Genomic DNA, 18,254 nt, shown 5'->3' on the forward strand with positions numbered 1-18,254 from the left:
ATTTGCTGATATGCTGAGAATACTACGAGTCCATATGCCTTTCCCTGTAGGATTACAGTTTTTGGAATTTTCTGAAGGAAGTCTAACTCCTGAATCTCTTTATAATTGCTATGCTGGATCTGCTATGCCAAGGAAAGTTTAAAAAGTTGCCCATTCCTTCAAAATAAAGGTTATGTTTGTTCTATAGAAATCTGGGTATATTTTAGAATAAAAAACCACTGGCCATGTTATGTGAGGATTTCTATTTAGCATTAGCAAATTCAATTCTTGCTCAGATCATACAAGCATTAATATTCCATAAACACTTATTCATTTATTGTCAGAGATTGGCCATGCCAGGAGGAGGAGTCAAGTGAGGGTCTGAAATCATTACAGAGGCACTAGAAAGCAAGGTCCAACCCCTCCTCTCCCCCTCCCCCCATGCTGGACCTTATCTAGTCTAGCCCAGCTGCAAACTGTCAGTCTGGGAAAATTGCTGTGAAACAGGCATTGAGCAATAAAGTAATGTAAATTCTTCACATGTGGGTCTGATTGTTCGTGTCAGACATGAATGTACCTTGTCCTCTCCATCCTTTCCTTTCCCTGCTATTTATATCAGCATCTCTTTGTTCTAGTGATCGTGCTACCTAAACTGCATTTTTCATGAAAAAGAAGGTGCTTGCCACCAGTTCTATTTTATACTAACGGGCTTTGTGTCTTTCTTCTTCTGTTTTTTTTTATTTATTTATTGCAGCATTGGAGGAGATGCTTCATTAAAGAATGTAACAACTTTACCAAGTATGTCAAGACTGGCTTCTGCAATTGTACTATGATAAAATAGCAGTTGCTCCCTCTGTATTGTTGTTAAGAATAAGTGATTCAATAAGAATGGAACCTGTGACACAATACGGGCATAGAACTCAATATTGCAGTTGATGTCAGAGTTATTCTTAAAATTTGGCATTGATACCTGGCTCTGAATGTTTGATCAATCAAAATATAATCTTATCTGTAGATAGGAATAAGATGGGTTGTTTTGAAAGCTTTTATTATAGATGGTCAATTTATTTGGAGGATTTGAATTATAATTAACAAATAATTTATTCTTAAATTGAAATCTTCCAATACTTGTCTGCTTTATTATCCTGCAAAACTTTTGTATTCCCCCTGAATGCAATAGTATATAGTATACCTCCAATTACAATAATAGTGAATAAGGTGCCTAACATTAAAAAGCCTACACACACACACACACACACACACACACACTCACACTGCCTTTCTCTTTCCAACATGAACAGCAGAACAAGGGATGCAAAAGCCAGGAAGCCTTTCCAAATATACAATTTTTTCCAAATTGCATTTAAAGGCAACTGAGATACCCACTGGCCTTTCTTTGTATCAGCATCTCACATCTCACCCTCCATGTATCCATGTTTTGCGGTCCAGTAATCTCATTGTTTACTTTAGGAAACATAGGAGAGATGCTATAATTCATTAGCATAGCACATTTTGCATACAACCAACCTCGGAACAATTCTGGCATCTCCAGTAAGATTGGGAAAGAACTGGAATATTCTTGCTGGTCAGTGATCTCTAAAGTGGTTTCTGATATTCAGACATACCCCAAGAGGTATTAGTCATATACTGGTAAGGGGGACAAGGCCATTGTACCAGTATATTGTTGAAAAGACTTCAAGGACATATGACAAGATTTTTACGTCAACAACTTTATAGTGAGCTAATTTATAGCTAATTTGGTCTGATACAATGCTAGTCCTATGAAGAACAGATCACTATATCTAGTAACAGTTGAGTAAATATTCCTCTAAAGAGGTCCCTGGAATTTCTTTCTTCCATGATTTGCCATTTCTTTCAGATATCCTTCGTGAATTCAATGCTAACCTCACAGGTTATTCAATTGGTATTGGTGAATTTACTGAGGCAAATGCGTTTCTCAATCAGGCAGTTCCAGGAGCACAGGCTAGGTATGTTTTTATATATATGTATATATATAAAAATTGTACACACACATTTGCTTTCTTCTCTCCCAGTGTTCCTGAGAGAATTGCTGGGAATAAAGCACTTTCTGTTCAATGCTTCTGTTTACAAATTTATGGTTTTTATTCTAGCACTGTTTAGAAAGGCTGGTAGGTCTCATTTTTGTTTCCAGTAATTCTGCTTCAGGTTGCTTATTTCCTCATTGATTTCTCTGTTGATCAAACAAGAACAGAATGTGGTGTTCCTGCATCTAATGAGAGAAAATCAGCGATCTGTTTATCTTGATCAGCTTTCTTGTAAGAAAAAATAGCTCACACTCCTAGTGGCTCCCTGTTGGCTGATCACTCATCTTTGCAGGATTACTTCACCTTGGCAAGGTGAAGTAACCAAAGTGACAGACTGAAAATGTCATGAAATGTCAGAAAAATTATTTTTATTAAAAAAAATTACTATTGTATTCTTAATGCTAGGGATTGTGAGAGGTGTTTGCAGAAAATTCTGCTTCATGTCCCTTCAGTTTTGGATGCTGTTGATCCACTTCGAGGTGGAAGTTGTCTTGGGACAGTACAAAAAAAATAAATGAAAGGAACAGCACATCAATACTATCTAACCCTTTTATCTTGGAATTATAATGCAAAGGTTTATTTCCTGGACACCTCTTGACTTCCCTAATATGTATTCACTTGAGAAAGAAATGAAGAAAAATAAGTGTTCCCTTTTTCCCCTTTTTTTCAATAAGCTGCCGTTATGTTCACTGATATTATTACAGTGTCCATGAACTCTTAAAGATTTTTTGCTAGAAGTTATTTGCACTCTAGGTTAGCCAGTAAAGATAAAAAAAGATGAATATATTTCCTAGATTTTCACCCAATAGACATATAGGAATTATCAAAGTTAACTATTTATCTCCACTGATGGGAAGCTGTTCCAGGAAATATCAGGACATCCTTATGTATGGGAAATCTATGAAACAGAACAAATCAAGGAACAGACCAACAACTCACTTTGGATTCTAAGACTTCCTAAAAAGCGCAAAGGGTTAGCTCCTCTTCCATTTTTCATCACTATTAAGATGCTTCTGTATAATAGCTTCAGTCAGTAGCTGTAATAATTCAAGAATCAGGTGGCATCCTCACTATTTGTTAAACTTTCAAGCTGTGCCTCCTTCCTTCCCTCCCCAAAACACAGTAATTTCTAATACTGTTAAATTTTATGCACAACTGAAAGCAAAATGCCACCTGACTTTGCACTTTACCTTGAATCTAAGAGCAGCTTGCTCAAATATTCACAGAGGCAGTTCTGGTTGGATAGATTCTGAAGCTCCTGGCTGTTAGACATCAGTCATCAACCACTTTTGCCAATGAATCCCTATTTTGCTTATCCCATTGTAAACAAAAGCAATATAGGATGATACTATATTAAAAATGTTCCCCGGGGGATTTCCAGACAATGCTTGCATTGTGCAATTATCCTAGTCTTTTCACAATGCTTTATTGTGTGTGGGGGGGGAGCCACAGTTGTGTACATATTTCTGCTTTTACTGTTGCTTTTTAAAAGAGTTGTCATTTTAGGTAAGTTTTCAGGCATTGGTTCTCTATTATCTTGATTCATCTTTTTTTCTTATTTCCCCCCCCCCCTAGGGATCTACCAGATCAAGTAAAGCGTCTTGTAAAAATCATGAAAAATGATTTGGTAGGTTGGCAACATTCAAGGAACTCATTGATTTGTCACTGTTGCACGATGGCTAAACCCATATGGTGAAAAGTGGAGTATCAAATAATCCCATTAACTTTCTGGCTTTTCATATCTGGTTCCACTTTCTATTTAGGTTTTTAGCTTGGTAGATTCTTCTACTTCCACCTATTGGGGGCTCCTTACCTGGCATTCACCTGAGGTGTACACATGAAAGAACTCTCACAATCTATCCTGCCTTTCTGGAAATTAAAAAAAAAAAGAAATAATTTCAATAAGGCTACCTAAAGATACTACTACAAAGAAATAGATTAGGATTCAAATTATACATATCAAAAGTACATGTCAAAGAGATAGTATTTCTCTCTCATGAAGTCGTGAATTATATGCTTAGCAAGCAGCCCAAAATTCGGTGAAACATGAGAGTTTTGCAATTTATTCAGAATCACATTACATTGCTTTTTAAAAGTGTAGGCTGATATCCTTATATTTGCATGGATAAACCAGAAATGATATACTGTATTATTCTCTTCATTCAGAAAGCCAAATTCGACACTGTCTGGAAGGTCATAACAATATTCATTGGAATCCAAGATCTCTGCAACTATTGCAAAGATATTGTAAGTTTTTGGAATGTTTCTAAGCCAATATTTTAGTTATGGGGAATTATTAACATTGCAACTTTGTACTAGAAAAGACAACATTCCATAACTGAATAGCCTATTGATGACTATAGAGCTCATTTGGAGGTTGTGACAATATTTGTATATTAATACCAAATAGAAAATTTATTATGTAATCTGAAGTATTTTTCTAGGATGAGAACAAAGCTTCAGGTGTAAACCAAAAGGTGATCACTTTTTTTCCACCCCGCCTATTTTATTCTGGACATGGTTTGATTGTAATTTACAATAAAACCATGGCAATTAATTGATAAACTCTCTCTTCACTCTGTAACACTCTTGGGCTAATTTGATGCTTCAAAAGTGCCAGATCTGCACAGTAAGAAAATGGGGACAGCCGTCCTTAGTATGCTAACTCAAATTAGTTCCAGAAATACTAGAACAAGAAAAGAAAATTAGGGAATCTCATAGATTTTCAGAATTTGCGTAATATACCTCTTGGTATCAAGCCAATGTTTCTGTATTCATTTACCATTATGAAAAGAGAATAACTGGCATTTTCTTCTTTAAACTTTGGAAAGTTTCAGCAATGACTTTATAGTATCTGTTTCCTTGTTATGAAATATATAGTAAATGTATTTTTGCTTTCAAATATACAAACTGAGCCTTTTTAAAAAAAATGTAGACAGCTAATCTCTAAAAATATACTGATTGAATTCAGTTAAAAAAAATATTGCCCACCCTTTGACTCATTTTTTCCTTTAATTAAGAACTGCCAAGTTGGTATATCTTGAGCTGTTCCGTAAACTGAAGTCTCTGACCTTACAAAAAATAGTAACAGTTCTAACCTTTGAGGACTGAGCACAAATTAGTTTAAGTGATTTACTCTTTCCATTCCCTGCCATTCCTTTAATATCTAAAACATTTTAACTCTGCTAAACTGAATGTAGTTACGTCCCCCACTCTCCAGAATGAAAGCCTGTACAATCAGGTGCCCTCTCATGGAAGATATTCTGTTGAAAGTCGTTATAACGTTTCTTTCAAAAAGTTTGGATGGGCAACTTTAACATTTAAATGCTTGAGAGGACTTAATAAGCCTACAGGTAGTCTTCGACTTATGACCACAACAGGGCTTAAAATTTCTGTTGCTAAGTGAGACATTTGTTAAGTGAGTTTTGACCCATTTTACGCCCACAGTTGTTAAATGAATCACTGCAGTTGTTAAGTGAGTAACATGGCTGTTAAGTGAATCCAGCTTCCCCATTGACTTTGCTTGTCAGAAGGTCACAAAAGGTGATCACATGACCCCCTGGGCCACTGCAACCGTCATAAGTATGAGTCAGTTACCAAGATTCTGAATTTTGATAAAATGACCAAGGGGGTGCTGCAACGGTCATAAGTGTGAAAAACACTTTTTCAGCAGTGTTGTAACTTCAAACGGTTATTAAATGAACTGTTATAAGTCAAGGACTAGCTTTATTTACAATCATTGAGGTATTCAGATGATTAAGACCATGCATTGTCTTTCTAGCACAGCTTTTAATTAGGTCATAATAGTTCATTATTGCCTGCATAATTTGCTGATTTAGTTACAGTACAATACTGTACATGAATCCCATGTTATGTTTTCCAGTAGAGAGTCAACTTTCAAGATCACATATTTTAATTCATAGAAGCTGCAACAATTCACTTGACCTTTCCTTTTTTATAATCAGTAACAGTCTCTTTTCATGTCTCCTCCCAATTAGAACCACTATTCAGCGGTAAACTTTTCAAATCATGTTCAAGAAGCGCTTGACTTGCTTCATACAGAGGTAGGTGGTGGTTGCACAGAGAACATCTTTTCATTTTGTCTTACACAATTGTCTACTTTTTTCTGATTCTCATTCAAAAGCTGTAAGTCACACACTTTCAGCTGAGGCCACATGTCACTCCATCTACAAGGAGACTGCATTTTCTTGACGCTCAAGTGGCATTTTATTGCTGTAATAAAGTAATGTAATTCTTCCTTGTATTGTCAACTGCAAAATGAGTACTACAAATACACTTATAAATGTATCACAAGAGCTTTTTGGACCTAGTATACAAATCCTAATGTTTTATTTTTACAGTCTCCTTTACATTGGGTTATCCTATGGCATTTTTATGGAATATCTGGCAAGATGGAGAGGATTTGGAAATGTGATTTTGCAGTTACAACAGTAAAAAGATATCTTGCATACAGACAAAAAATACAAAGCCAGGGAATCATATATTTCAATGTTTAATGGAATTTAATTAAATGTAAATAGGGAGGCAGAATTTTTTTTATGAATACTGTTATTTGCTAAAATCAATAGGAGGTGAACTTAGCATAATCTCCTTGACCTGAATAATTATTTTCTGGTCCTAATCCTTCCCGACCAGATCCATCCAGATAGGTTGGGCTGTAACTCCATTATCTGTGATATAATGGAGTAAAAAACATGTCAGTGCAGAGATAGGAACGTGAAGGGAACGCAAAAGGAATCTGGTGAAACCTGATGGAAGGTAATAATAGTAATAATAATAGTAGTAATAATAATAGTAATGGTAATAATAGTAACAACAACAACAATAATAAAGTTGGAAGGGACCTTGGAGGTCATCTAGTCTAACCCCTTGCTCAGGCAGGAAACCCTATACCATTTCAGACAAATGGCCGTCCAGTCTCTTCTTAAAAACTTCCAGTGTTGGAGCCTGCACAGCTTCTGGAGGCAGGTTGTTCCACTGATTAATTGTTCTGTCAGGAAGTTTCTCCTTAGTTCTAGGTTGCTTCTCTCCTTGATTAGTTTCTACCCGTTGCTTCTTGTCCTGCCTTCAAGTGCTTTGGAGAATAGCTTGACTCCCTCTTTTTTGTGGCAGCCCCTGAGAGATTGGAACACTGCTTTCATGTCACCCCTTGTCCTTCTCTTCATTAGACTAGACATACCCAATTCCAGCAGCCGTTCCTTATATGTTTTAGCCTCCAATCCCCTGATCATCTTTGTAAATTAAATTTGACAGCAGCTTTGAAACTACTATACTGTAGAGCAGATGTGTTATATGTAATGCAATTTGGATAATTAACTCCTTTTTCTTTTCAGGCACCTAAAACTTTGGTTAACCTGGTGGAGGTGATGGATCTTCTCCCTTTAAGGCAACTGTTTCTAGATAGCAGATTACCATGTGCTGTGCACTTAGCAGAGTAAGGCTCTCTTCATTCTAAGCTATTAATTTATATAAAGACCACTAAGTATCCAATAACTGTTAGATGATTAGTGCCAGCCATTGGCAGTTCCCCAAAAGGGTCATCAGATGGAGGCAAAGAGGCTTCTTTGCTTCCACTGATGAGCCAAGGGTCCCAGACCCACAGCCCCATTGGCGAGAGAGTTTTATGGTCAAGGAGGGGCCAAGACCCCCCATAAATACCTCTGCACGAGGGGCTGTTCTTTGTTCTGATTCTAGTTCTTGCTTCTAGTTCTATCTCTACTCCTAACCTCTATTTTAGTCATGTAATGCTAGCTTGCTCTCCATTATTTTATTTCTCTCTCACATGCAGGCATGAATGCTTTCATGCCAAGTATTTCTTTCTCTTTGATCTATCATGAATAAAGCTAACATGATTGCATCTCTGCGTGATGCCTTTGCTTGGAAGCACCTTTAACGATTCATTGTGAGAACACCTCACAATAACTAGTTCTGAAGTTTAGTGACTAAACAAGAATTGCAACATACTAAGGCTTACACATAGACTTTACCACCAACATAACACAGAAAAATATCCCACATAAGACTACATTAAAATTCAATGACATCTCATTTTGCTGATCTATTTTCTCTGCTAAATAACAATTCAGCATATTTCTTTAAAAATAAACCTGAGATATTACTGTACTTGGTCTTCCCTGTGATTAAAATGGGTATTTTGGATCCAGTACAATCTGGATCCATTCACTCATTCACTTTTCTCTTGCATAAGTGAGACCTGCATGCTAAGTGTTACTCTTCTGCATTTCCTTACTTTACATTCTCCCTCTTCCCAATTTTTCTTCTGGCTTTACTCCTCCTTAGCATTCAATGGCCACTGAACACATCTGGTTCCCGTTAAATTGATTTGAGATCCTCTTCCTGTTAGATTGTTATTTCTCAACCTCAGCAAATATAAGCTGTGTGGACTTCTACTCTGACAATTCCCCAGCCAGAGTTGAAGCCCACACAGCTTAAAGTGTTGCTGAGGTTGAGAAACACTGTTCTAAAGAATTGGGGGGAGGGGTGTCTTTTTATTTTGGATTGCCACAAACCTGCTGGTGCCTCCTGTTGAGCTTTTGCTATGTAAGTTACAGAAATTGCAGCCTTATTCCAAACTAGAGGGAAGTTTTGTACTCTAGATTTCAATTAACAAGCAAAATGTTGATAATAACACTCAAGAGGCTGACCTACAACTAAATAATAGGTATTCAGGTACTTTTGTTAGACCAAAGGCAGGGATACCCTTGTGGGGAACTGCCTGTGTTTGCAGCAAGACACTTCCTGGCTTTCCCCACATCTTGCCCCTAGAAAATAACTAGTACACAACAAAGTCTTCAATGTGTAGGGGAAAAAGAGAGAAGGTGGATTGTGTACTCATTCTGTGAGCATATTGCTTTTCTGGCAACTCTTGCTTCATAAAAGGATAAGCCCAGGAATAAAAATGTCTAGAACTGAAACCTTTTGCATTTTAATAATATTTTTACCTACATTCATCATTAAGAGGAGACCACTATTAAAAATATCATATTTCTTTGAAGAAAAGAAGTACATAGATATCTGCTTCCTTAGTAGAGGAACTATTTATTTTCTGGATGTATCAGTGTTTTGTTTGTTTGTTTGTTCCATATATGCCTTTTCTTCCTATATTTTCATACACAGAGATCAGTGCAGTTGCCTTCTTTCCCTTAAAGAAGGCTCCTCAGACCTTGTGATGATGGAGGAAGCAAACAAAGCTTATCAGGTAGGCGTGCCATGAATCAAGACTGCCATTTTGTGGATTGTCTCCTATACAATCTTGTCACGTTGTTTCTAAAATAACATTATACATTACATTTGAAGGTTATGTACTATATAACGTAAAGCTACCATGTCCCTTCAATATGCTATGATCTAATCCAAAAGAGTTTCTAGATCTTTTGGGTAATGAATTGTTTTGATTCAAAAGCGAAAAGATTTAGCTCCTCTTGCTGGGTGAATGGGAATGAGCCAAGGAACTAGAGGATGGGTCTTTATATTTCTTATATTTCTTTCACAGAACAAAATACAAAAACTAATTAAGAGTCACAAGTATGATACTCGAGAAGATTTTACAGTTGTATTACAGCCATTCCTCCAAAATATTTCATTACCTGTTTTACAGGTAAGGTCTAGATTCCCATTTACTTATTTTCTTTATTATTATTATTATTTTGCTCTTCTTTACAAGAACAATACTTCCAAAGTGGGGTACGAAACAATAATACCAGCAACAACAACAATAGTAATGTCTTCATTTTGCACAATTCAAGGTGTACAATATCATCCCATTTCCTATTTTCCTACAATGACTATCCTGCAGGGTCCAAGTAATTTAATATGGATGCATATATTTATGAGATCCTGAAAAATCCAAATGCAACATTATTTTGATATGTTTGGTCTGAGTTACAGACTCTGGGTAACATCCTTTATGAAATTATGTTCAACCATAAATAGAAAATGGCCTGTAGAAACAAATCTGATCTGTAGAAGCATTGCTAAATTTCAGCCATTGCTACAGGACAAACTCATAGAACATTCATAACGTAATCCGAGAAGAATCACATAACTGTTTTCTAAAATATTGAATAGCTGGTGTGCTTTGGACCAATTTACTGTTTTTCTTTGTATTATATTTAATTATATAATTAATATAATTTTATATTATATTACTTATTTGTGGACTGAAATTCACAGCATAGATTCCTAGCATCACTTGTACTAGGGTGGATTCTGTGTTTCTTACATAGAATTGAAACTAGATATATATCAACACTGAACTAAAAAGACTGATAGCATATCAACAGAAATAAAAAAGTACCCTGTTATGAGTTCGATTGACAGGCACATTCTTACATGTATTACTTTCGTATTTTGAATTTACAATTTAAAGCACAAATCAATGTGCTTAGCAATAGCCTTCATTCTATGTATATGCCTGCCTATTAGAGCTTTCACCCCCCCCCCCCCCCAAGCAGCATTATTACAAAGTCAGCTTATTGCTCCCAACAATCTGAGTCCTCATTTTACCTACCTCGGAATGATGGAAGGCTGACTCAACCTTGAGCCTGGTGGGATGAGAACCTGCACTAATTGCAGGCAGCTGGGGTTACTTAAGGCTCTGCGCAGGGAAAGCTTTAGAGTGAATTAGGAAAAGTGAAAAAGTGAATTAGGAAAATAGGAAAAGGGTTGCTGGAATTGAGTACGTGTAGTTTAATGAAGAGAAGGGTGAGGGGTGACACGATAGCAGTGATCCAATATCTCAGGGGCTGCCACAAAGAAGAGGGAGCCAAGCTATTCTCCAAAGCACCTGAAAGCAGGACAAGAAGCAATAGATGGAAACTAGTCAAGGAGAGAAGCAACCTAGAACTAAGGAGAAACTTCCTGACAGTTAGAACAATTAACCAGTGGAACAACCTGCCTCCAGAAGTGGTGAATGCTCCAACACTGGAAGTTTTTAAGAAGAGACTGGACAGCCATTTGTCTGAAATGGTATAAGGTTTCCTGCCTTAGCAGGGGGTTGGACTAGATGGACTATTATTATTATTATTATTATTATTATTATTATTATTATTATTATTATTATTATTATTATTATTATTATTATTAAAGTTTAATCCACTTGCACTGTTTTATGTTTACATGTTTGATGACAAACAGCCTTATGTTTATAAGTGACAGTTTTCCTACTAAGTACCTGCATGTCATAAGCATTTGAATTAAAATTACCATATTAAAATGAAATCTGATGTTTTTTAATTTTTATTTGGTGTGCGTTGGAAGAGGGGTAGTCTTATACGGCGAGTATAGCCCAAACCCTATAATTTAACAGGAAATGTAGGGGGTCGTCTTATACGCCCAGTCGTCTTATACGCTGGAAAATACGGTATAACCGTTTTTCCATATTATGTAAAAGTTTCCTTGCTTGCATGACGTGCTTTAACAATTTGTGCATATGATATCGTTCATGCAATTCTTTAAGACTTTAAGTGATTGCTTTTTCAACGTTTAGTTTTCATGAAATAAAAGAAAAAGAAAATCTGTTCTGCCAAAGTTAAAATTCAAACAGGCTTGAAAGTGTTCACATTAAAGCTGATTTCATAACGTAGATTAGGGAATGTAAGCAATCCTAATGATAAAAACTTAGGTATTGCAACATTTATGTTAGGTTTAAGGGAATGTTCATTTAGAATGTGGCTTGGTGGAGCAGTGGGCTAATGCCTCCTTAAGTAACACCAGCTGCCTGCAATTAGTGCAGGTTCGAGTCCCACCAGGCTCAAGGTTGACTCAGCCTTCCATCCTTCCGAGGTAGGTAAAATGAGGACCCAGATTGTTGGGGGCAATTAAGCTGACTTTGTAATAATGCCACTTGGGGGGGGGCGAAAGCCCTAATAAGCAGGCATATACATAGAATGAAGGCTACTGCTAAGCTTGTAAGCCACCCTGAGTCTTTGGAGAAGGGCGGGATATAAATGGAATTAAAATAAAAAATAAAATAAAATAAAATAAAATAGAACAAATTGAGCATCTTTAGTGCTTTGTGATCTGAAGTCTTTTCACCTTTTAAATCTCTAATGGATCAGATCAATGACTTATCTAATATTATACCCCTAATCGTCATTCCAGCACCTACTGAAAACCCAAGGCATGACATGATTGTAACTTCAGTCATATAAACATTGGTACTCAGAGGCTTACTGTGTACCACTTCCTCAGATTAGCCAGAATTTCCCATCGGTTTGCTTAATCCTCTATTAAAGATGTTTGAGTTTGGGTCCATCAACACACCTTTTGATGAGGAATTTCATAGTTTGATTCTGTAAATTGTAAACTTTTGTCAGTCGGTCTGAATCTCTTGCTGTTCTCTTCATATAATGACACAGGTGGGATAAAGTATTTATGTTAAAATTCTAGTTCTCTTTGAAACCAATAAATATGGGTTCTGTTTGGCTTCGTTGTTTTTGCATCTTTAAAAGCATAATAATAACGATGCTTTCCTCATTTTTCAGGATGGGCGACTAGATACCTCCTTCTTTGCACCAGACTGTTTTCACTTTAGTCAAAAATCACACTCCCAACTTTCTAGAGCTCTCTGGAATAATATGGTGAGATACCTACTTCAGGGTACTGTACAATTCAGTTTTTAAATGGCTGTACTGTTTTATTTGGGCAGTGTGTACATTCCTACCAAAACCCCTACTTTTATTTCTGATAGTAAATTGATAACTTACTATCAAGACTGGTGAATCTGATTGGATGTCAATGCTAAGGGCTATCATTCTCTCTCCATCCCAAGTTTGAACTTCTTTTTCTACTGTGATCTTAGCTGAATCTTGAACTGGGTAACTGCTGTATTTTGTAGGCTATCCTGCAAGAAGATATTCCATTTATAACCTTTATATTTGCTCATTGCTTCTTTTATCTCTTTTTTGCTGTGAAAGCAGTAAATCAAACAGTTGCATGAGCCCTTAAATAAAAGAACTACATAATCATATCTTTCTTTTACCCTCTAGCTTCAACCTGTTGGGAAAAAAGATGTTTCCTTCAATTTTATGGATAACATAACACTGAGCTGCCCAACTCTGGTAAACATAATACGTCTTCTTCCAGTGCAAAGATTTTGTGGGAATGAACAATTTGGGTATCAAAGGAACAGCCAATAATATTTGAATGCCAGCAGCTTAACAGTTCATGCTTAATTATGAACAGGTGTCCTTGGATGGTCTTGATCTTTGAGGACTAAGCAAATTTCCAAGTAATCTTCGTGTTGAAGGTGGAAACCCTTGGTCCTATCCCTCAACTATTAGACTCAAATTCTAGACAATATTACCACAAAATGTAATGCAGCTTAGTTCTGATTCTAATTGGCATGTGTAGGATTACATTCTTAACCTATAAATAAATTTACATATATCCTGTACGTCTTACATTCATGTACTAGATAAAATAGAAATCTTTCCAAAATAAGCTTCCCGATTTCATAAGGGCCTGCCAGTTCTTATGTCCTTCATATGACCTAGGAGGAACTGGTGGTTTTAATTCTGGAAAATTCTTACCTCACTCATATATTTTATTGGCATAATTATACAGATTAACATCACAATTCTGTGCACGTTTATTAAAAAAAAGATCCACTGTAGCTCATTCATGGTAAATAGGCATAACTGCAGTATAATATAGATATTTAAAATTAGGGTTTTTATTTAATTAGCTGGTATTTTATTTAATTAGCTGGTTTTGATCTTACCAGCTAATTTATGGCATTTGCCCATTTTCTTTAATCAATGGAATTTCATAATCAGAACTGGAAAAAATCTGCTGTGGACCTTTGTGGAATAAAGCAGTTCTGCTTAATGTCATGGGGAAATATTCTTGCATTTTCCAGCCCAAACTATTTGCAAGATGGCCAAACACATTATAGCTGAGCAATGTAATGGTTAAATATCAGTGTTCCTCAACCTTGGCAATTTTAAGATACATGGACTTCTCCTAAAATGTAGGCTACAAAATATTATTAGAATTTATTATTATTATTATTATTTATTCCATTTATATCCCGCCCTTCTCCGAAGACTCAGGGCGGCTTACAAACTTAGCAATAGCCTTCATTCTATGTACATGCCTGCTTATTAGGGCTTTCACACACACCCCCCAAGCGGCATTATTACAAAGTCAGCTTAATTGCCCCCAACAATCTGGGTCCTCATTTGGATTATTAAACTGCTTGTAATTCTAATTTTCCTCTTCTCTGCCCAATTTTATGCTTGTAATTCTAATTTTCCTCTTCTCTGCCCAATTTTATGTCAGATGAGCTGGCTATCACTCTTTTGCATTATTTCATGATGTTATGGCTCTTTCCAGCACCATACTGCCAAGTTGCTAGATTGGCTGACAAGCAATATGATGAAAAGATACCAACTTTCCCCCCACACACAACAGATTCCAGACAATTGCATTTTGCAACTTAATACTTATTCAGAGTAGTCCCATTATAGAAGCTTATCCCAGTTCAAAATTTCCATTTTGTCTCCATTATTCAAACAGACTGATTCCAAAATGATCCCCTTTTTTGTGAAAGAACAATTATTGCAGCATTTCCATTGCTAGACTTGCAGATTTAGTTGCAATCAAGTGGCTGATCTAGTGGCATCTATGCTTCTGTTTTCCTCTATTGAAATTTTGAAGTTTGGCATTCATGTTCTTTCTCTACTAGCAACAACCTTTCCTGGGTACCTTCAGAAACACTAATGTCACAAATCCATCCGAAAATCCTACCAAATTGCCAGATCAGGTAATTCTTTTATTATTTACTCTGCATTATTTCTCTTAGCATATTCATGTTTTTGTGGTATCTACATGATGCTTTCACATCCATGCAGTTTTCTTATCAACATTTTTGGAAGAGGCAGCCCAATATTTCAAAGTAATTCAGCTGGTTTCCTCCCTAACAGGGACCTAGAATCCATGCTCTTATTTCAGCATTTTTAACCAATACACCAAACTGTTTTTTAACTGTGGGCAATAGTAATGAATAATCCTGGATATAATTCTGTTCCTGCCACCCCAAGGATTAATCAGTAATTTCAGGTTGATTTCTTGAAGCAAAGAAATAGGATGTAGAGATCCCTCTGAAACACAAGTTGCTACTAGATTTCTTGTAGTTTCAATGTTACAACCCATATGAACAATTTCCAGTGATATGTTGACTGCATTTTGTTTTTAAGAACTGGGGTAGCAATCTGCCATGTTCTGTACAAACTGAATCCAGAGAAGTCCCCACATCAGGTGAGAAATAGCTGCTTATGCAGTAAAAATAATAAATAATAATGTATTTACCTCCTCTCTCAGTGAAGATTTATGTAAAATGCTGGGGCTTGGGAAGAAAGTGACAAAAACATCTGTAGTTTTCTAGTTTCCTATTCTATTTTTATAATCTTAAGCAATCCAGTGATTGTATTTTTCAGCTCATATTTTGCTATACAGTAATACTGTATGTTCAAGGTTGGTATGGTTGAAAGTAGAGCATACAATGAGACTCCTTAAATCCCATTGACTTAGTGGAATTTCAGCTGCCTAATAATATGTAGGTAGAGCATACAATGAGACTCCTTAAATCCCATTGACTTAGTGGAATTTCAGCTGCCTAATAATACGTAGGATGGTCCCCCAAAGAGAAAATTAATTACCAAATTGGGCAACAAAGATAATGACGAATCTGGAGAAGATAAAGCATATTTAGGTTGTAGTTTAGCAAACTAGACCAGTGCTTAGTATTATTTATCTGCCCATTATAGTCTCTGTTTTGTACAACTCAGTCCTATGCAAGATTAAATGGTGATAAGCCCAAATTCTGTCTAGTAAGACTTATACACCTGTAAGGGTATGGAGCTTGTAAGCTTTAGAAGTAATTAACTTTGAAAGGAAAGAAAAGACTGGATTGTTGATTTGGGGATTAAATAATGATGAAGCAATGAAGAGTATACAGAGAAATGCAACAAAGATGATTAGGGGACTGGAGGCTAAAACATATAAAGAATGGTTGCTAGAATTGGGTATGTCTAGTTTAATGAACAGAAGGGCGAGGGGTGACATGAAAACAGTGTTCCAAGATCTCAGGGGCTGCCACAAAGAAGAGGAAGTCAAGCTATTCTCCAAAGCACCTGAAGGCAAGATAAGAAGCAACGGATGGAAACTAACCAAAGAGAGAAGCAACCTAGAACTAAGGAGAAATTTCCTGACATTTAGAACAATTAATCAGTGGAACAACCTACCTCCAGAAGTTATGAATGCTCCAACACTTTTTTAAAGAAAAGATTGGACAGCCATTTGTCTGAAATGGTATAGGGTTTCCTGCCTGAGCAGGGGGTTGGACTAAAAGACCTCCAAGGTCCCTTCCAACTCTATTATTATTACTTACCTTTTAAGTTATATCTATTGGCACATGTTTAGCCTATCAGGATATTGATAGGCTAGTATAATGAAGAGAAGAACTAAGGGTGACATGATAGCAGTCTTCTAATATTTGAGGGGCTTTTACAAAGAAGAGGATCAACCTATTCTCCAATGTACCAGAGGGCAGGACAAGAATAATGGATAGAAACTCATAAAAAAGAGATACAATCTGGCCCAAATTTCCTGTCAGTGAAAACAATTAATCAGTGGAACGGTTTCCCTCTGTAAGTTGGGGGTGCTCCACCACTGGAGGCTTTTAAGAAGGGATTGGACAGTCATTTGTCTGAAATAGTATAGGGTCTCCTGTTTGAGCAGGAGGTTGGACTAGAAGATCTTCAAGGTCCTTCCAATTCTATTATTTTGTGTTCTGTATATGATACTCTGTCTCAATCTCATTTCTATTTTTTTTAGTGCACAAGCTACAGCCAGGTGACATTCGAGTGATAGCAGCACTTGGTGATTCAATGATGGTAAGGATGTCCACATTTTCAGCCATGCTGTTATTCCTAAGAATGTGAAAATGTCAGCTTATTAAAATGACATCAAGCAGAACGTTAATAATGTTTATTAAATGAAATATCATAACTGACCATTATAGCTGAAGCTGTAATATGTGGTGTGCAAGTACAGAAAACAGATTCTTTCAGTAGCCACGTCAAATGGTGAATACTATGAATGGAAATATTAAATACATAAATTGAACATAAGATCCTTGCCCTACCTACTTTCTTTACTAAGTGAAGGTTTTCTATAATATTACTCTGTGTTGCTTTTGGTAGCTTGATAGTGTGATCTCATTAGCAACCATTAACCAGATGTTAACTTTTTGATTCTGTAAGAAATAATAAATTCCTATTGATTGCATTTTATTTTTTCTATTTTTAATAGATTGCTGAAGGTGCTAAAGCAATTGGTCTGAATGATATCAAAACAGCTTGGAGAGGACTTTCCTGGAGGTAAGTGTTTTTTCCCCAAATTTCATCCAAGTTCTACTAAAAGTCTTCTCCAACACTGAATCTTTCAGGTGTGTTAGGACAGCAAGGCCTAAAATTCCCAACAGATAGTCCCATTGTCTGGAGGGTATTAAGTTTGATAAAGCAGAAGTAGAATATAGAACTAAAGGTTCATGGTTGAAAAGTTCAGGTAATTATAAATATGAAAGAAATGAAAACAGGCTCCATTATGGGAAAGTTCCATCCTACACCATATTTTCATGCCCAAACATGCAGTTTGATCTTTCCCAACCACTTATTAAGAAATCTTTTAACAATGTGCTGCCATGCTCCTGATCAAGATTTGAGATAATTCCTAAGTCATTAAACCCCCACTAGGAGTGGCAAAAAGCAATGACAGGAAGCTTGCCTAATGCTTATACATATTAACGCAACAATGATTCCATTAGAAACATTATCACCAATTCTCCTCTACAGATTTACTTCCTTGCATATCTTTTTGTCCAAAAACAACAACCCTCAATTCTTAAGGGAACGATTGTTATTATGCTGACATTTGGAATAAAAATACAATGAAATAATGCCTGATATTAAATTGATACCTTGATATGTCTTGGTACACTGAATGCACAAAAATAAACAGGGCTATATTTTGCTGTTTAGGCTAGTTGCATGCTGTTTTCAAATTACTTTGTTTCTTCAGAAATTATTGTTATTTAAAATAATCTGAAAACTTTGAAAACAGAATTCATAGCTGCCTAATAGTTTGTTTTGGAAGAGATTTGTT

The 18,254-nt window shown here is 36.2% G+C and overlaps 1 protein-coding gene across 1 annotated transcript in view; it reads left to right on the plus strand.

Moving 5' to 3' along the window:
* Positions 1–18,254, plus strand: part of PLB1 (phospholipase B1) — a gene marked incomplete at its 5' end in the record, with an annotated part of 112,955 nt that overhangs the window by 63,012 nt on the left and 31,689 nt on the right. The window contains 14 exons of the mRNA XM_081317282.1: positions 734–777; positions 1,859–1,967; positions 3,621–3,672; positions 4,212–4,292; positions 6,044–6,109; positions 7,400–7,500; positions 9,204–9,285; positions 9,580–9,684; positions 12,572–12,667; positions 13,076–13,147; positions 14,776–14,853; positions 15,287–15,347; positions 16,926–16,984; positions 17,403–17,470. Of these exons, the coding sequence (XP_081173408.1) occupies positions 734–777; positions 1,859–1,967; positions 3,621–3,672; positions 4,212–4,292; positions 6,044–6,109; positions 7,400–7,500; positions 9,204–9,285; positions 9,580–9,684; positions 12,572–12,667; positions 13,076–13,147; positions 14,776–14,853; positions 15,287–15,347; positions 16,926–16,984; positions 17,403–17,470 (1,074 nt within the window). The remainder of the gene's footprint in view (positions 1–733; positions 778–1,858; positions 1,968–3,620; positions 3,673–4,211; positions 4,293–6,043; positions 6,110–7,399; positions 7,501–9,203; positions 9,286–9,579; positions 9,685–12,571; positions 12,668–13,075; positions 13,148–14,775; positions 14,854–15,286; positions 15,348–16,925; positions 16,985–17,402; positions 17,471–18,254) is intronic.

Source organism: Vipera berus (assembly GCF_964194415.1).
Source record: "Vipera berus genome assembly, chromosome: 1".
Taxonomy (NCBI): domain Eukaryota; kingdom Metazoa; phylum Chordata; class Lepidosauria; order Squamata; family Viperidae; genus Vipera; species Vipera berus.